The following is a 20759-nucleotide window of genomic DNA, read 5'->3' as shown; positions in this document are numbered from 1 at the left end:
TCATATTTACTGTATTTTATGACAAATGCTCAGACATTGTTACATTCTACGTTCTTATTAAGTGGTCATCAGCTATTTAATAGCTGTGGTGCATAAAACTGCAATTGTGCTGTTGAAGCGACTGGGTGCCCTATGTGTCTTTTGTGGATAGAGGAATTGAAAGTGCATCATGGGATGGTGACAATCCCCTAATAAGAAACATTATTAAAACATCTGTAGGCTTACTAGTCACCACTGGATTGAAGAAAACCACACTATGTCAAAACAGAACCACCACATTCCTTCAATGTGGCAAGCAAGGCGGCTACTGAATCATTCACACTATCCACATTTTCAGCATCGGCTATGGGTCTAAAAAAAAAAAAAGAGAGACATTGCAATTTGGGCGTATTGTTCGGCTAGTTTTGTATCCACAATATCTCGAAGCTGAGAGTATGCAGCAGTCTGACTGAAATCATGTGTGGATGGAGACCTGCAGGCGAGCATAATATATAGCCTAACGCCCGAGCCAGTCTGTGCATGCTGCTCCTTAGAAAGGGGCAGAAAAGAAGAAAATACAAGTTGAATTTGATAAAAACAAAGTAGAAATCTGTTTAATTCAATAAAATATCAAGTACAATTAAAGCATTTCACCTTTAATATTAAATAATTAAGACTTATTTCATTCATTGCCAATACTGTTACAAAGAGTTGCATCATTTCACTGCAGTGCAACTCTCTTCCCTTGACAACCATTGCTCCAGATAAGGAAATATATAAATCCACTCGTACTATGTAAAACCTGCACACAAATACTGCATACACAAAATTACATCTGAGAGAATAAAAGCGAGGGGTGACATGTCAAGAAGAATCATGAATGATTGCGCAATCCATGCACTCTCTCACTCTTCACTCCCATTCAGTGTCCTTGGCTTGTGGTAGCTGCTTTCACCTGTGAGCGTAGCGTACCATTTTCAACACTTGTTCAGTGTAACACACGTACGGGGCTCCAAGTCCATCAATGATTAGACAGGTAGCCGAGGAGTCTCTGTAATAATGGTTCCCCCAGAGTCAGAAGTACCATGTGGAGCCAGCAGCCAAGGCTGTGGCCGGCCGCGGTCTCAGTCTTAACACTGCCCAGTAGCAGAGAGCAGGTTGCGCAGGGTGGCCAGCTCTCTGGACAGCTGCTCCACACGCTTTTGTAAACGGTCGTTCTCTGCAGCCAGTTCCAGCACTTTATGTTGAGTCTCCATGTTGCGCACTTTGGCTTTATCCCTGCTCTTCCTCACCGCCAGGTTGTTCCTCTCCCGCCTCTGCTTGTACTCGTCGCTGTCCTTGTCCAGCCGCTTCTTGGACTTGCCGCTGCTGGACATCTTGTCGTGTGATGACCTGCTTTTCCCCGACGGGGCAGGTGTGCCGGGCGGGCTGGAGCAGGTCGAGGAGGCGCTGGAGATGTTGCCCAGGCTGCCGCTGGGAGTGGAGGAGGACTGCTGGTAGTGGATGTAGGACCTCATATCGAAACCAGACGAGCCGTTGTCCATCTTGATGTCTTCTTTACTGTCCTCTCTTTCGACCGCAGCTCTACTGTAGCGGCTGCCGAGAAGTTCGGGGCTGAAGACGGTGTCCACACGGGTTTCCTGCAGCTCGGTGTACCCCAGCGGCGCGTACGGCTCCCTGCTGGGGTCCCTCAAGTTGTTGCACTGACTCGACTCCAGCTCGTTGGCAAACGGGTAGTTTTTGTAGTTTTGTAAAGCTGTCACCCTCTTGATCTTGCTCTCCGACAGGAAATCAGAGTACGCGTCCCCGTGCTGCTGTTGCTGCTGCTGCTGCTGCTGCTGCGGGCAGTGCGCAGCGGAGTCCAGGTAAAAACAGAAATCTATCGCTTTCTCCCGCCCGTCGATGCCCAGCTCCGTCATCGAGTCGTCAAGCCTCCTGTTGTGTGAGCTGTTGCTGCTGACGGGACTGATAATGCTGTCTCTGTTGTTGTGGTGGTGGAAAGCAAAGCTGTCCTCGTTGTAGAAACCGGCCACTTCCATGGATCTTAACACCCACCGGATTGCAAGAACATTGAGGGCAGATGAGACGCGCCCAAAGTAGTTTGTGCTCGCAGGAGACTCTGAAGTGCGGGCGCAGTGCCTGTCTGTCAGTCTATATATCCCAGTGAGTCACTCTTGAAACTATACTACAACATGCATGTATAAAAGGGAACTTGTTTGTATATAGCTGTTCTGAGGCAGTGGGGTCTTTGACAGCTCTTCCTGTCTTGGAGGGGTTTATATACTAGAAGTGGGCGGGGTCGCGCTACAGGTGAATGACGCGCGAGAACTACGAGAACGACCTGTACTCAAAGCGCTCGTCGTGATCTCCTGGCTTGCGGTCTATGCTCGTGACCTGCTTCCGAGTGGGGATGTCGTAGGCTACGACCACCACTACGACTGACTTTTTTTTTCCCGTGTTATTTTTAATGTGAGGAAAATGCACATTCGCAATGGATGCTTTGAGGATTCAAAGTTAAACCCAAACAAATAAACAGCAACTGCATGACTATTTTCTGTCTACAATATGCACGATGGTTAAATGGCGTCAAAGCAAAAGTTGCACATATGTGCAAGTTGAAAAAACGATATCCCATGTTTAATATTAAACATGGGATATCGTTTTTTCAACTTTATTTTCAACTTTGATAACATAAACAATGTCATGAAACTGCGCTGAACTAACTGAAGCAGACCGTCATATTAACCTAGATTGGTGGTGTTCGAGTCAGTCTAATCATAAATGCACATGTGTTGCACTGCTGCCATCTTGCGGTAGGCTAGAATTGCAACAATGCAAATAAGCCCCGCCATAGATAGTGCGAGTAGAAAAACACTACAGCAGTGATTGTGACTGGGTCTGGATGCGCATGTATATCACAGCCAATCAAATAACAAAAAATATGAATGGATGGGTGGTTACTTTATAACTTTTTCATCAACACCACGTAGCTATAGCCTACACGCATCCGTGGTCAGCTATATGTGAATGTAGGCCCCAAACACAATTTTCTGATTGGGCAACATTCTTCAGACTCCTTTCCCCTCTGAAACATGCAGGACCCTTCTCACATTGGATCTCAAACAAATCTCAAACAATTCTTGCGGAGCATCATCATCTATGACCTCACAAAGCCCTTAACGACGTGCTACCTTGCGTGCTACGCGAGGTTACTGCGTGCTGACGCCGGTTTTGATCATGTGGGCAGAGGGAGGACTCGACAGGACGGGTGGAAAGAAGGATAAGACATCATCACTCACATAGAATCTTCCATTGTGGCCAGACTTTTTGGGCCAGTTCTATTGAAGTGAATCGGGCCACTACCATCATATCTGTGCTGTTTCACCTTTGATTGAATAATGCTTCCACCAGATTAAAGAAAACACATTAGGCCTACATTATGTTGACTTGATGCCACGTTCGGTCATGTGTCATGATGCAGTTCGCTAATCTATTGTAACGAAATAGGTATTCGTCCAAGGAACTGGAGACTTGAAGTTGGTACAGGCTCTTTATTCTTGTCTTCACAATACACGCTCCTAGCAGCTAGCTTCGCTGCTAGCTCTAAACCACCCGGTCAGCTCGCCCACCCTGGCCTGACTGGCCTCCGCCCCGGCCGCTGGTCACATACATCCCCTTCCCCCTAGGAACACACCCACACACATCAGTTCCTAGCTGCGATCCAGACACTTAGGTTGCACATCACATACAGGTAATACCTGGATTACCCAAACACGTTACATACTCCTCACCCAACATTAGCTCGACGCCCACGTCGACACCCACAACCCACACATATCCCCCTGTACCAAAACACACCAACACAACATTTTTCCCATCACCACATCAAATTATAATTCCCCAACAACCAGTCTTTTCTTTTCAGCACCCCCGTCATAATGTCCAGTTTTTCATTAGGTACTCCGTAATGTCTAGTTTTCCATTAGGTACCCCCATAATGTCTAGTTTCCCATTAGGCACTCCATAATGTCTAGTTTTTCATTATTTCCTTCTTTTTCACACATTTCAATTCAAACACAAGCCCCCCACATTTTCCTTAGCTTTTCTTTTAAACCCCATTTCCATCCCCCCTTTTCCCAGCTTCACCAATTCCCCTGAAGCACTCTTTTCGGTCCCCCCTTTTTGCTTGTTCCGGTAGCAAATGCACGAACGAGCACCGGATCGACATCCTCGTCCTCCGGTCTCCACTCGCGCCCGTCGACTCTCCAGCTGACCCTGGCGTCGTCCTCCCGGCCTCGCACTCGCTCGTTTTTCCGTCCCCCTCCTCCAGGGTTGAGGACAGCAGAGCGAACACCACCGGCGTCGATCTTCCCCTCGGCTCTCCGCAGTGCAACGTTAGGGGGTGTATAGCGGTTAGGCTGGGCCGGTTCCCCCGGCGGTAACCCCTCTCGCTCACTCGGAGACACGAGCGTCGCTCTCCCGACTGTAACAACGCTGCAGACGATGTCCCTCTCTTCCCTCTGGCTGTTCACGCTCTTCCCAGCCTGCGTCTCACCTCCGGCCTCCACACTCTCAGTGCAGTCCCTGGCCAAGTGCTCCGGTGACTGGCAAATCCAGCAGAGTCTCACCTGTCTGCCGCCTGCACGTCTCTCTTCTCCCGCTGTCCCCCGATCTCCGACAGCCTTTGGACACTCTCTGGCTAGATGTCCAATCTCGCTACATGTCCAGCAGGCTCCCTGCTGTCCATGTCGTTGTCCCGCATACCCGGTCCGTCTCCCGGAACCGCATCGGCACCACCTCGCCACGTGGCCCGGCTCTCTGCAGGTCCAACACAGTCTCTTTCGTGGCTCTTCCGGCCGCTCTCCCTGCTGCATTACCTCCGCGCTCATCAAGTCCACCCGCTGCATGACTTCTCGCAGCGCCCGCATCACCTCCACTGCCCAGGCAGGAGTCTCTTGCACCAGCCGTCCGACCTCTCTCAACACACGGGCCTCCATGCCCGCCAGCATCGAGCTGATCCCCGCCGTCAGCTCTCCTTTCCTCCCGTTCACCGATGGCCATTCTCCGGAGATACTTGATTCTCCGCGCACCATCGCACGTGGTTGCAGCTAGCAGTTAGCAGTTAGCACCCCTGGTAGCTAACTTACTAGCGCTAGTTTCTAGAGCCAAAAAGCCGCACCACCCGTCTCTTTTGCCGTTCCTTCTCACCCTCTCCCCTCTCGGCCGAATCAGAGGCGTTACCGCTTTACTGTCTGGCACCAATGTAACGAAATAGGTATTCGTCCAAGGAACTGGAGACTTGAAGTTGGTACAGGCTCTTTATTCTTGTCTTCACAATACACGCTCCTAGCAGCTAGCTTCGCTGCTAGCTCTAAACCACCCGGTCAGCTCGCCCACCCTGGCCTGACTGGCCTCCGCCCCGGCCGCTGGTCACATACATCCCCTTCCCCCTAGGAACACACCCACACACATCAGTTCCTAGCTGCGATCCAGACACTTAGGTTGCACATCACATACAGGTAATACCTGGATTACCCAAACACGTTACACTATCTTTAATCTTGGACCAAAGAGGGGCTTGAGTTGAGCTATATGCAGCTGTTGGCCAGAGCTATGATCTGTTTGGAGCGATGGTTTGGAGACCCATCATCATCTTTATTAAAATTGCCTAAGTGGGTAATGCGGTGTTAGTCACGATTTTGCGGGCGGTGTGTCACGATTTGTGACATCATTGATGTCATAAATCAGTGAATTATGATATCAATGATGTCACTTGAGCAATAGTGATGTCATGAGTGATATCACTGGAGCAATTGCGATGTCAACAGTGATGTAATAAATCCTTCCTTGCTGAAAGTGGTGGGACCACGAGCACACCACGAGATTGCTAATAGCTAAGTTAACATGCATTTAGATAAAATAATAATATTAATAAATCAGTCAATATCACGTAATGTGTTTTCTGTAATCCGATCTAAGCATTTTTTCCAAGGTGAAACGACACAAAAATGATATAGGCTACTCCCATTCACTTCAATAGAACTGGGCCCAAAGTCTGGCCCCAATGCAAAATCCGAACGCTGTGACGTGAGTGATGTTCAAGATTCAAGATTCAAGATTTTTATTGTCACTCCATGGTACAAGTATCACGTGTGAAATTCTTGTGCTGTGGCCTCCGTTTACAACGTAGGTCACAATGTATCTTCCTTCTTTATAGGTTCCTTGGGTGGGGTCAGGAAATGCAGTCTTTTCCCTCGCAACCCAATTGGTTATTCGGCGGATTCTAGAACCTGCTCCCACCCAGCGATTGGCTGTCGCATTTACCGAACTGGAAGCGATTGGCTGAAACAGTTAACGCTATTTGTGGGCTGAGAAGTTGATCTGAATCCTGCCATCCTGGCTAGATATCGAAGGGGTTGGGCTCAGGGCTGAACCAGAAGTGGAGAACATGGCGAGCATGGTAAACGAGAACGGCTGTGGACAAGAAACACAGAGTCCAGAACCACAGGGACCGGGCCGGGGTGCGGCGAGATGGGGAGCACAACACGCGGGGGCCCGAGAACTAGCGAGTCTATACTCTCCAGGTGAGCCAATTCACCCAGGGATGTCGTGTTGTTGTGGGTCTGTCCCCATGGTCAAGTGCCCATCGGCGTGACACATAACAGTCTGCTTTTTGTTATTGTTGTAACGAACGAAGTAAGCACGCGAAAAGAACTCATCAAAATGTATATCAGTGCTACAATTAAATGTAACCTGCGAGACAGTGGCGTGTTACATAGTATCTGATCGTACATGTTACACAACACAATAGGAATCATGTGAGATTCTGGGGTTGGATAATTGTGCTTGTGTTATGCTTATTCAGTGACATGTGACATTTGTGCAATGCTAGGTGATTCCACCGCTTCTGCTTCAGGAACAGACGCTCCGTCCATATGGACACCAAGTTGCTGTGACAACGTTCTTCAATCTTTCATAACAATGTTGCTGTAATTGCGAACTCAGCATGATGGATTGGTTGTTTTTAGATTTTGTCCAGCCAATTGGGAAAGCAACTTATTTTCTTTCAAGCCTGGTTGCCTTACGGAATGAAATCTAATGTCAAGTCAAGTTTTTTGTATTTTTTTGTTATTTGTAGAGCCATATTTACAAGCATGTCTCATTGGACTTTACAGATAATGTGTCTTGACACATTCTAAGAACAATCAGAACAACTTGTATAATATTAAGCTTATATATATATATATATATATATATATATATATATATATAAACAAACAAGCATAGCAAGATGTGAGATAGAGAGAAGAAAGAGGAGAGGGAACAGAACCTTAACTACCTAGGAACCAAAGAGTCTAGCTAACCTACCCTAACCTAGCCTACCAGCAGCATCACTCAGCCTTAACCCTGCCTCATCCCGGCCCCCCTGTCGTGTCGGCCCGGAGAACAACATGGCTGATCTGCCTGCCCACCAGGTCTTGGTACGCCACGGTCCCCCCTATAGATGTATGCAAGGAACAACTCCCAAGAAGAGAAACCAAACCCCCAATATCACAATTGTGCAATCAACACATTATGGATGGACTTTGCACGCCCACAATGCAAATACTAGGTTTGGACAGCCAGTCTCTCTCTCTCTCTGATAGTGGGGAGTTGCCTTAATGGTGCTTAGACTGTGCAGGAGTTGTCTGCCAGTGAGGGCTTTTAGCTTTTAGCCATATAAGGATTTCTACCCCTCCTTGAATGGTAGAAGAGCTGGACAGGTATTTCAGGCGCAGCTGCTTACAAGAGTTCTTGAGGCAGTAACCGATGGAGGAATGTGGTATCTAGTGTGCAAGTGGTCTCTGTTGTAAATGGATGTAATAGGCTACCTGAGAGTGAATTAATTCTGCTCAGACAACACTTCATTGACCTTTGGACATTGGTCCATTTGGACTTATTGCTATGATTCATCAATTAGGTCATTGCAGGTACTGTAGACTAGACGGTCGTAAAACATAACCACAGTCTAATCAGCTTATCAGATGACCCAAAAGATGGAGCAGTGCACATGTTTGAGTTGTGCTGACAGTGACATATAGGCCTATGTTGTATGGTCATCATGTTGTCTGTGTTTTGTTTCGACTCTCAAGGCAAACGATGTCAGGAATGGATCAGCGTTGTCCTCTGCTTCTCTCTTATGGCCTTCAACTTCATTCACCTCCTTGCCAATTTCCACCTGGGGCATGTGTGGTACATCACGCTCGGCATCGGTGAGTACAGACTCAACGATGATATGATGTACTACTGCTGTTGAGTTACAACTGCATATGTCAGCGCTGGATCAGTTCTTTTTCCTCTCTCTTTCTCAGAGCTACAAATGATGCGATGGCCGACAAAGCTTCACTCTTCACTGAAGCACAGTGCTGTAGTGCTGTAGTGCTGTAGTGCTGTAGTGTGTCCTTTCTTTGTTTTGTTGATTCTCTCCTATCCTTTCTGTTTCTCTCAAACTCCATTTCAGTGGCAGGGATCCTCACCGCAGACTTTGCGTCAGGCCTCGTTCACTGGGGGGCAGATACGTGGGGATCCGTGAATCTTCCCATCGTTGGAAAGGTAGAGAGGTCCATGCGTCGATTTCCCATCATGGTTCTTTTGGGTTTAGTGCTAAAACCACAATCCGTTACTTTGTTCTACCCACAGTAGGCCTACTCATCCAAATCTGGGTTTTCCGTAACCGAACAGAATGGCCACCTGTCTTGTTCTTCACCCTACTTTCCCATCTCTCCCCCAGGCTTTTATACGACCGTTTAGAGAGCACCACATTGACCCCACAGCCATCACCCGGCACGACTTCATCGAGACCAATGGTGACAATTGCATGCTGACCATAGTCCCTCTAGCAACCATGGCCTTCAACTTCTTCACCCTCTCCCCTGGTGAGCTATATTAACAAATTGAGCCCAGCTTTTGTTGTCATGCCTCCGCTGGCGACAGCCAGGCCGGAGGCATTATGGATTCGGGTTGTCCGTCTGTCCGATGTTCGTTAACGCGGTATCTAGCAAATTTGCCTCAAACGTCGACTTGGACTCGAGGATGAACTGATTAGATTTTGGTGGTCAAAGTTCAAGGTCACTGTGACCTCACGAACGCCATTCCCAAGTTCGTTAACGCGATATCTCAGGAACGCCTTGACGGAATTTCTTCCAATTTGGCTCAAACGTCGACTTGCATGCAAGGATGAACTGATTAGATTTTGGTAATCAAAGCTCAAAGGTCAAGGTCACTGTGACCTCATGAACGCCATTCCCAAATTCATTAACGCGATATCTCCGGAACGCCTTGACAGAATTTCATCTAATTTGCCTCAAACGTCCACTTGCACTTAAGGATGAAGTGATTACATTTTGGTGGTCAAAGGTCAAGGTAACTGTGACCTCACAAACGCCATTTTCAAGCTCGGTAACGCTTATCTCAGTGACACCTTGACAGAATTTCTTCACATTTGGCTCAAACCTCAAAGTCTGGACAGACATGGATGTCTACTGCTCACTTGTTGCTGGAGGCATATATCCGCGGTGCGGTCGTTCTAGTTACACAGAGAATTGCTGTAATCTGGTGTTATTAAGAATCGAGAGAAACACATTAAACAACTTTCTTTCTTTCTCCCTCCCTCACTCTGTCTCCTAACTGTAGCGGACATTTACCACAACTACCCCTGGTACTGCTACTTGTTTGCGCTGGCCATCTTTGTGACCCTCACCAACCAGATTCACAAGTGGTCGCACACGTACTTCGGCCTGCCTCGTTGGGTCGTCCTCCTCCAGGACTGCCACATCATCCTTCCCCGCAAGCACCACCGCGTCCACCACGTCTCCCCGCACGAGACGTACTTCTGCATCACCACAGGTTTGTTCTCGATTTCTTTGTTGCGAAATCGCCGTCATAGAGCTAAAGCAGCGTGTGTAGACAGTTGGAAATAATGACAAAAGACTAGTAGGTTCTCACCTACCACTACAGAGGCCCAGGTTCAGTACCTGACAGTGGTACTTCCGGCTTGGTGTGACGTTCCTACAGACACATTGGCCGTGTGTGCGGGTGGGAAGCCGGTGGGGTATGAGTCCTGGTCACTGCACTAGTGCCTCCTCTGGTCAGTCGGGGGGCCTGTTTGGGGGGAATAGCGTGATCCTGCCGGTGAAACTCCTCACTGCCAGGTGAAAAGAAACGGCTGGCGACTGCACATGTATCAGAGGAAGCATGTGCTAGTCTACAACTCTCCCCAGATCGGCAGAGGGGGTGGAGCAACGACCGGGACAGCAGGGGGAATTGGCAAAGTATAATTGGGGAGAAAAATGTGTGAGGGGGGTGACTAGTGGGTTAAGAGTGGAGAAGACTGGGCTGAGTTGTCTTTGCACCTTGTCTTTCCAGGTTGGCTGAACTATCCTCTGGAGAAGTTGGGCTTCTGGAGTACCCTTGAGGATCTCATCCAGGGCGTGACGGGGGAGAAGCCGCGGTCAGACGACCTGAACTGGGCTCACAAAGTCCAGTAACAGCAAAGGCCGGCCGCACGCTACCTCAGAAGACGCGGGCTCTGTCCCGTCTTCTCCTCCCCTTTTGCCTCGCTCAAACTAATCCATTGGAAGGAAAACTTAACCAACAGTTTCTGATGCCATAGCTTTAAGTCTTGCACATTTTGTCTGGTTTTCAAGAAGAGCGCTTTGTTGATGAGATTTTTCATTAACCGCGGTGGAGATCGCCATTTTAGATTGCAATATCTCCATAACTCCTTAACAAGCTCCATAATCTGATGTTGTATGTCTAACACGACTCACCTGTTCTTGAGGTGATGTACAAAGGCCATTGCTCTCAGAAGGTATGGTGCACAATTTGAAATCATAATTTGAAATCAGAGATTCTGAGACTTCTGAAACTTGAAAAGAAAAAGAAAACTGAAACTTCCCCCAGCAAGAACACTTGAAAGGAAAACGCACTTCTTAACAGCACTTATTTTTATTCAAATTGTTTTCCTTCAAAGCCACACATCCGCGTTTGGAAAGATGATAAAACACAAGTATGTTTATTATTGCTATTATTATTTTATTTGCCAGTAAGTGCTGGATCAGTTGTTGTGTCGCCACCTCAACAAGGGTCTGCTGGACGATTATAACTTATAAAAGAATGTTGGGTTTAGACTAAGTAGTAGGGCTGGGTTGATGCAGGATTTGATGCATTATCAATGTTAGTAAAAAAAACAAATTGGTTAGTTAACATTTCATAATGCTAAGGCAGACTTTGTGATCACTGCAGTATTTCCCATTTGCATACTTGACACAAGAATTGTTGTGTCTGTACTAGCTACTATCATAATTAATAGTTTAATTCAATGGATTTATTACAATCCACAAGTGAATATCAGACAGTGGCTACAGTTACACTGGACGTTTTATTGTGACACTAATCATCACACCAGGATGCGCTATCCAGCCACAATGTGCAGACAAACGATGTAAAGAGATGGAGAGGTAGTAATCAAAGCACAGAAAACAAATAATACTGTTTTCAGGCTGTGCGATTTGATCTAAAGAAAAAAAGAAAAAAATATTTGTAAATGTAGCCGATGTTGACGCTAGGCTAAAACAGAATTTTGGCAAATATCAATCTTTAAAGTTAGGCTGCATCAGTCTGGCCCTACAGTACGAAATAGCCTTTTAAAATGATCAAGTGTCCTCTGTTTTAAAAAAAACGTTTTCGTTTTCAAAGTGTATATGACTCTTCCCAGTCAACAGGCCTTGGTGTTGCTGTCAGGAAGGAGACATGCCATTTTGACAAGCAGCCTTAACTACAATTTTTTGGCATTTGCAGGTCTCCTTTGTAACCTCAACAACGGTCGTTTTCGCTATCAAATATTTCTGTTTTAGACTTCATCATACCAGCCGACACTCCTAAATCACGTGCCAATTTTATATACGGTTATTTTCACATCTCACAGCTAATCCTTTATAATCTGGGAGGGAAGAGTCGCGGTTTTAGGACATAACATTCCCCTTGAGTAACATTGCCAATGTGAACTGTCTCCATAACTGTGACTCAAAACAGGCGTGGTAATGTTCCAAGGGCTTCGGCGATGACTGACGATCCATAAATTACTTGAGTGCTACAGATGAGGTTATCTCATTGATGAGTGAAATGTTTGTTAATGCTTTAGTAAGTAAATTTGTAAATGTATTGTACAGCAGATAACTATGCAGTCTAATAAGAGGCCCTTAACTATTATGTCTTAACTTAAGTTAAATACGGTAATCTGATTTGGCTAAAATGGCTTCCTTTTCCTAAAGTTTTCCCCATGTTTGCAAAAATGGAGCTCAGAAAATTAGCTATAGTTAAAAACGACTGCATGACAAGTTACAACGACTTTTACTAATTACTCTCAAGATGTCAATTACGTAGGCTTAATTAAGGATGCATGCATGCATACAGCATGTTTGCTTGTGCAAGCAATATATTGGCTCACCAGCTTTCCTTAGTTTGAGTCAGCCAGTGACAGGCCAGGACTGCTGCAGGTGAACTTCTCGTCTAAGGTACCAAATGAATTTTCCAACGAAGACTCCCAACTTTTACCAAATGCTCCCTGGTTTGAGCTACCAAAACTTTTATCTTCATTCCAAGGAGCTCCTGGAAACTTTTCAGGTGCTAACAGGAGACGTCAACCCTGCAGTTCAGTGGGCTTGAGCAGGTTAAAGGCGAAATTGTTTCTAAAGATTCTTGCCTTGGGTGTTTTAGTCAAAAAGTATATAGATTAATGAAAGTTTATTTGAAAGCCAAAATAGCTTTTTATACTCTGTATACTCCAGATTCCCAATCCTTCATACTTGATTATTTAAATTTCTTCACCATACAGTAGGTCAACAGCAAAGCTAAGCTACACTGCAGATTGCATAGTGCTTGCCAAGATGTGTGTGCTTGGTTTTAGTAGCCTATATACGCTGGTTAAGGGGTGACATTTTGTGTCACTACATCTGAGTCTTGAGTCCTGCATAGAGGGGGTTCTGTTTACTTCAGTGGGGCTCTTTCAACAGTATTGGGTCAAAATATAGTTTGAGAACTGTTAAATAGCCTACATTAAACACATTGTAACTTTGAATGAAAACACATTTTCCAAATAGGATTTTGGATTTGTTATGGGTGTGGTCTTTACTGTATGGCACCCCACTGAAGTCTGTGGCCATAATATAAAACTATAGTGACATAATTGACCTGCATTTCTCGAAAGTTCTGTGTTCGTGTAATATGGCAAAATTCAGTGCAAGTAGTTTTTACACGGCTATAGGCAATGCGTAGGAAAAGTAGAGATGCCGTAAATAAATAGTTTGGAGATTAAAACAATTGACAAACATATTTTTTAAGAAAATACTGTAATTGCTAGTAGAGATAAAAATGGGTTTGACATGAATTGGTGAAAATAATGTCTTCGCTTTTTAATTTTGTTGTGATAAGGTGGCAATTGGGTAGGTAGGTTATTACTACTGCTCCGTGGTAAAGGAGTTGTATCACTCATTTTCCATCTCAGAGTTTGTGTTGGCCAAAGTAATGTTTTTGTTTGTTGAATGCTTTACAGGTCCTACTGTAGCCATATATTTGTATAATTAATAACTAGGCCTTCTGCTATTGAGGTAGACGTGGTTACGCTGTTTTTGATTTCCTTGCTTCAAGAACAATGGGTTTTCATCAATGGATTTGAAGGGTATTGTTGACAATGTACAGCTAATTCATATTGGCCCTCTGGAACGAATGTTATAAGAACAGTTTGGTTTAGAAATGGCAGTCCTCCTTGTTGCTATGTTTGATCGGTTATGTCTAAATCAATTTTGTAGTGATCCTTGAACTTTATATTGAATTGCCTTATCCTACCCAATTGATTTATTGTAAACCCCGCAGTCTGGGAAGCAATTTTATTGACTGTCCTGGAGTTGCCCTTCCTTGCCTCCAGTTTCTTCTGAGGCAAGAATGGATGTTGTTGGTGATGTATGGTGGTGATGGTGGTGGCGGTGATGGAGTTTTAGATATCGGAAACAAAGCCTTGATGCCTTTTTGTTGTCTTCCATTTGGGAGACTACTGTATATAATAAACTGTATTTATAAAGAAACTAAATAAACGGTTAAATAATTTTGCCATTGCCCGTTTTCTCTGAGAAGTCCTCTAAAAATATTTTACAGTTGGTTATATCAGTGTTCACATAAGGGACCCCTAAACTGATGCAAATTTGATCAGATTTTATCCCAGGATTCCCCATCTGATAAGATTTTAGTTTTTGTGAAGACCCTCACACATCTCCTGACCCTGTCTTGCAGAAGCCTGGTGTTAGGGCCATGGGGTTTATTAGACCTTCAGACCATTCAGTCTCCCTCCTCAGTCCTCACTGATGCACCTTTTGTTCTGTTCATTTGTAGTTTGTGTTGTCTAGTATCCCCTTAATTTTAGTTAATAAATTGTGGTTTTTAACTTTAACTTTGTGTGACTGCCCTAAGATTGTTACGCCCTTGGCCTTGAGCCGGGTAACAAATATGAGGCGAGTCAGCCTCACAACCCCAACACCAGGCTCCTGCAAGACGGGACCAGGAGTGGTAGGAGGATTGTCACACTTTTAATGTTTTATTACAGAAAGTGTATGAAATCAATGACCATAATACTAATAGTCATAAATTCTGTCATTGTGTTACTTATGTTTGGAACGCTGGTCTAAATTCTTACCCTTTTTTGCTGGGGACCCCCTGGAGCCCCCCCAAGGACCCCTGGGGGTCCCTATAGTTACATTCGTGTATTATTAGCATCACTGCAGTGCATGCAATTCCACTTTTGTCAAGGCAGGCATTCTGTGGGTGCAGCGGACTAGGATACAACAAAGGAAGCGACGTGCAAACTTCCTCGTGCACGAACTGCAGGCGACAATGGCAAAATTACGTGCGCGCACCCGCTATTAAGCGACAAGATGGCGGGCGCCGCCGGATCAGGTAAATGTTTCGGATAAATAAATCATCATCATAATGAACTATTGTTAAAAATAAATAAATCCAACGGATGCTTATGTTGTATATAAGTTACATATTGAGCCTGACGATCTGTTTGTACACGTACTGTTGAAATCCACAATTAAACAGCAAGCTAACGCCTAGCTATGGAATTGTTGAAGTGAATGAATAGGAAGCTAACGTAGTTTAGGCTGTCTGGTTGCTCTTAGCTAAGCTAGCTTGTTAATAGAGAAAGTAGACGCAGTATAACTTAAGTGCCGAAAATTGACCAGCTAATCTTGTGTTTTGATTGTCATGAATTTAACGGAATGACACGACATTGAAATGTTTATCTGTGTATATAACATCGCTGAACTTGTTAGCTTTAACTTGATAACGTAGCTAACGCGCTAACGTTAACATCGGTGCAGCACAGTAACGTTAGCGCTATCTTAACGCCTCGTAGCTAGTTTGCTACACAATTGTTTTCTCTTTATATAAAATATGTACGAATACGATAACGTTACGACTGATATTTAATAGCATTTAAGCATCAACATTTAGCCTTTTGCCTTAGCCAACAATTTGTAATTTAGCAATGACAGTATTGAGTGAGTGACATTTAACCCAGCAAAGTTGATCTTCGCCGAGTGTTGTAGTCAAGACTAGCTACTTGCTAACAGTTAACAGAGCTAAATTTGCTGTACTAGCTATCTGTGTGAATGTGTTTGCTCGGCTGGCCCGCATGGAAGCACATCTCAGTAACAAGCACCTCCATATCTCACTGCAGAGGCCAAATGATGCAACAGCATTGGGGAGATGCATACGTAATTTGGGGCATAACTTTGCATCCGGCTCATTGAAAGGCTTCTAGTTATCTCAACTAGAAATCTTGTTCTTGGGTGGAGACTCTGGAGACGATGTGCCAGGGGCAATTTTTGTTGTTGTGGCTAAATTCATGTCAACTCATGCCACATCATCAGTGGGTATGACATCATCAGTCGGTGCGGTCATGCTCAGTTTCTTTTAACCTGTGGAATCCTGGTGTCACACCACCAATCACATCACAGTGGCTCGAGTGGCATCACAGATTACATCACAGTAGCGCGAGTGACATCACCGATGACATCACAGTTGCGAGTAACATCAGTGATGACATCACACTTGCTTACGTTCAATATTGCTGTATCTTGACTGGCAGTCTGTTTTTGAGCCAAACGTTATGGGTCTCAGTCATTCTGCACCAAGGCTATGCCTAGGCCTTTCTGTGATAAATCTACTTCGAGGGTTAGCATGCGTCACTTCACTAATGACATCACAACTGCTCGAGTGACATCACTTATGAAATCAGTTGTTCGAGTGATCACAACTGCACGAGTGACATCGCTAATGACATCACAGTTGCTTACATCCCTAATGACATCACATGGCATCACAGTTGCTCGAGTGACATCACTGATGACATCACAACTGAACAATTGTGTGCCACGCCGCCACCGGCTCTCAAATTATACTGTAGTTTATGGAGAGATGTCCAGCGACAATAGATCAAGAAAGAAAGAAGGTGGTAGAAAAAGGCGTCTTGCTTTCTGTCCCATCATGTATTGTATCATGAGTCATGGCCAATGAATCATACCTTTAGCTGCACTTTACTCTGACTAAAGGCAGGAGTTTATAATTGGTTTGTGGTATCAAAATGTAGAACTACCGGTATGTCCTTATCTAACTAGGTTTATGCTCTTACAGGCGTTAAAGTTCCTCGCAATTTCCGGCTGCTTGAAGAGCTGGAAGAAGGCCAGAAAGGTGTGGGAGATGGGACAGTCAGCTGGGGTCTGGAAGATGACGAGGACATGACCTTAACACGATGGAGAGGGATGATCATCGGCCCTCCTAGGGTAAGTGGTGGCATTTTAGACCTCTTCTCTGTGCAAGACACTGACCCTCTACTTGGGCTTCATGAGTTAAATGTATTAAGGTCAATGTAAAGGGATGGGACTTTACTCTGATGATCTTTAGTTATTGAACTGTGCAATTACACAAAGAAATACAATGGATAGATACTTCATTATTCCCCAGAGGGGAACTGAGGCTGTGTCAGCCGCAGCATCATAAAGATAATTCTACATAAAAAGACATAACATCAAAACTAAATGTGGGAATGTGTGCACTGGAATGGTTCTTTTTCTAAAAGCAGGATATTCTACTCACCCCACCCTATTTAATTTTGTCTTTGTCCACAGACAATCTATGAAAATAGGATTTACAGTCTGAAGGTTGAATGTGGGCCCAGATATCCTGAGACACCACCATTTGTCAGATTTGTGACGAAGATAAACTTGAATGGCGTGCACAACTCCAACGGTGTGGTGAGTAAATCTGTTTATCTACTATTCTAGCTGGATACATTTAGCCTAAATGCAATGACTAAGCTGTCAGCAGAACGGCAGTTGGGAGGCTGAAATGGATAAGAATGTCCTTATGTATTGTCTCCTTATTCAAGTAAATAGATTTGGAAATAGAACTAAAAGTTGGAGATCAGCCTCATATAGGTTTTTCTAAACTAGGACTAACGTTTGACCACACCCACCAGGAAGACTACTGGAGAAGACTATTGAGGGTATTTGGGACTATGTGCCTGAAATCTAAAGCTTGCGCAGATTGATTTGCTTCATAAATGCTTTTAGAGTGCCATGTATATCAACAAAGTTCCATAAATTACATGCATGCTATGGGAAATATTTTATCTTAATTGTTTCCCGTGGCTGCTCAGTAGACTGGTCAATCCAGATAAACAAGATCCTGTTCTAAGTGCTGCTGCGAGAGCTAGTACTAGGGATGGGCATTTCTAGCTAAAATACTATTTGAAATTCACTGGGAACTATTCGACCATTCTTTGAAATCCCCAGAGGTCAGGCAGCCAGGCAGACGTCAGCAAGCATAGCATAGCTTCCCGCCCGTAGACGACATGGCCCAGGGACTAGTAGACAGAACATCAGCTTTTCTTCATGCAGTAACAAAGCTTGAAACCTTTTCCTTGTAGCTGAGTGTAGTTTTTAACACCATTTCTCCTACTGTAATCTACAGCAACAACGCCATTTGTTAAAACCTGATACAAGTGGCTTTGCCATGCTCTTAAAAACAGGCGCCGAAAAAAAAACAAGGAAAAATATACTTTTTAAGACAAGACGATTGTCACGTAAAACTATTTTTAACAATAACATTACTAGTGGAAAATCATTGCGCATGCCTAGGTAGGTAGTACAATCTGTTCTACGGGGAAAGTGAAAGTGAAATGCATGTGGTGCAAGTCAGCGCATCGCCTGCATTTTTCATACAGGAGACAACCGTGATCAGTAGAGACATGCAACCCCTCGCACCATAAATAACACTGTCCCCCTGCTGGTTCTCTGTCAGGTTGACACGCGGGCGGTGTCGGCATTGGCCAAGTGGCAGAACTCCAACAGTATCCGGATGGTGCTGCAGGAGCTGAGACGGCTTATGATGTGCAAGGAAAACATGAAGCTCCCTCAGCCTCCCGAGGGCCAGAGCTACACCAACTGAGCCCCTGCTACTTTTGCCTCCTTGTTTCCCTTCTCCTTTCCCCCCCTCCCCGCTCTTCTGTTTGCATTCATCCCTTCATCCCATACACCGCCACGTGACATTCAGCTGCCTGCCAACACCTCTGGCTGTGCGCGCGCACACACATACGGCAGCAGACCTGCTTATACAATGACAATGAACAGATATATACACACAACAAGCATAAATACACACACATACACACACGCACACGCACACAAACACACACTCATGCACACTCATTCACCGGTCATGAAAGCCCATTCTCAGGCCCTGGTCCCCTCCCTCTCCCATCACTGGAGCTCTGGGTGGACTAGATGTGACGAGGCGGGCGGAGTCCTCAGTCCACACCAGATGTGATCATTCGAAATACTGTACATCTTACTAATCTTTTTTTATTATTATTTGTTATAAATGCAGATTGTACAATAACATAAATAATCTTATTGAGTGTACATCTCGTGTGTTGCCTTTTTGTAACATTGAAAGTAGCCACTTAACATAAATTTGCGCATAGTTCACTTAACATTTGTGGTTCCCGTTAGTTACGAGAGATCTTTCAAAGTTGACCTTTCCCTAAGAACATTTGACCCCAAAACATATTTAACTTGGCAGGTAATGTTAATTATGACATAATATGTCAAATGAGAGTATATCACGAGTATTTGTGGTACCATGGTACATGCATGCGAACGCAGCTCATAGCGAGGTGCCTATAAGTGGTCACCTTAGTCTGTCGTGGAGTGTCGCATAGCTTCTTTTTACTCTTTTTTTTTTAAGCAAACCACATAATTATTTCATTTAAGGAAGTACAGCTGTCTTAAGTCCTTAGAGCTGAAGCGAAGATAATGTAGTCTACACCAGAATCTAGTCTTACACCGTCACAGTATGACATGTCACAGCCTGCATCGAGGGGTCTGCAGACTTCCCACTCAACAATGCTTGAAAATAACTTAAATCAGCTACCTCTTTTGGTCTGTCAGAGCATATCTGACTGGTGGAACTGTCTTCTTTGCAACCCCCCCTCCCTTTTTTTCTTCTTGTCTTTCATAAATCCTGGGTCATGTTTTTCCATTTGTGTGGTCATTCTAGATCCCAAGATGTTGGTGTTTATGGGTTCAAGGTCAGTCATTCATACACCACATTTATGCCCCGATATGAAATTTGGCCGATACCGATATTAACATTGCTGGTATGGCCGATCACTGACATTTACCGATGTCAATATGATCTGTAGAAAAACAAGTTTCTACGATAAGATTTGGTACATAGCCTACTGAAAACACGTGTAAACAAATACTGAATTTGAAAAAATAATTATTTGGAAAAGTCCATAAATCATAGATTTACAGCATTGTTTCCTCTCAATATGGACATTTTGTCCAATAACCGATATTAACATTGCTGTTATTTTGCTCATCGGACCGATACCGATACGGAAAAAATTACTAACATCGGCCGATATGATTGCCGATATATTGTCCATCCCTACACCACATATAGTAATAGAGTCATTGAATTCGTTTTTTTTTGTGTGTTTTTGCATTTTTACACAATGACTTGCCTTATGTACAGTGTTTACATATGTTCTGCCCTTGAATGACCTTACCAAATGCAGCAAAAGTGTCATGTAAGCACTCGGATGATTGGATTTGTGTGCAGACAATATGTAATATTAATTTGACATTTTATCCCCCCCAAATTAGAATGTAAACCCACCATGATGAGATACAGCTGTAATGAAACTTCCATGTTCAATACCCAAATCACTGTACTCATAATAAAAGCTGCTAGTCCATCAGCGATGAAGGTCATGTCCCAGTTTGAAGTGTGACCAAGTGTTCTTTGAAGTGAGTATATCTTGCCGTTCTCAGCTTCAACATTCAATTGTGACCACCAACCTGGAGACACATCTAACTACTTTATCCTGATCTTCAGAGGTTTTTCTATTGGGAAAAAAACCTCACTGAAAGGTACTTTTCAAAATTCAAAGTAGATAAACTGCACCTGCTCCTTCTGTTGGACCCCTGTGGACACAATTTATTTCTTTAGACCGTGATATTTCTTATTAGATGGTGAACATGGGTGAATGACTGGAAAATGGAAAAGAGATGAGGGATTTCACTTGGCACAGGTCAGTCGGATTTTTGAGCCTGTCGACCCACCCAGCAATTCATTTTGTGTACACGGTCCGTCTATTCTGGTCTGCAACACTCGAG

At 44.5% G+C, this 20759-nt stretch overlaps 2 protein-coding genes across 3 annotated transcripts; one reads left to right on the top strand and one right to left on the bottom strand.

Moving 5' to 3' along the window:
* Positions 1-572: 572 nt before the first annotated feature.
* On the bottom strand, positions 573-2215 carry cebpb (CCAAT enhancer binding protein beta). The gene has a single exon (XM_083638704.1). The coding sequence runs from the start codon at positions 2016-2018 to the stop codon at positions 1110-1112; it is 909 nt and encodes a 302-aa protein (XP_083494830.1). The 5' UTR covers positions 2019-2215; the 3' UTR covers positions 573-1109.
* Positions 2216-6397: 4182 nt separating this feature from the next.
* peds1 (plasmanylethanolamine desaturase 1) lies at positions 6398-18995 on the top strand. Of its 2 annotated transcripts, XM_083639578.1 has the most exons (8): positions 6398-6563; positions 8112-8231; positions 8480-8571; positions 8750-8894; positions 9652-9864; positions 16708-16856; positions 17202-17327; positions 18376-18995. In XM_083639578.1, the coding sequence occupies exons 1-8, from the start codon at positions 6428-6430 to the stop codon at positions 18520-18522; spliced, it is 1128 nt and encodes a 375-aa protein (XP_083495704.1). In that variant the 5' UTR covers positions 6398-6427; the 3' UTR covers positions 18523-18995. The 2 variants fall into 2 exon arrangements, with proteins under 2 accessions (XP_083495704.1, XP_083495703.1); XM_083639577.1 differs by lacking the exons at positions 6398-6563; positions 8112-8231; positions 8480-8571; positions 8750-8894; positions 9652-9864 and adding an exon at positions 14862-14964.
* Positions 18996-20759: the final 1764 nt, after the last annotated feature.

The sequence above is a fragment of the Poromitra crassiceps genome (assembly GCF_964638095.1).
Source record: "Poromitra crassiceps genome assembly, chromosome: 6".
Taxonomy (NCBI): Eukaryota; Metazoa; Chordata; class Actinopteri; order Beryciformes; family Melamphaidae; genus Poromitra; species Poromitra crassiceps.
The sequence above is the reverse complement of the archived record's forward strand: the minus strand, read 5'-3'. Positions and strand labels throughout refer to the sequence as shown.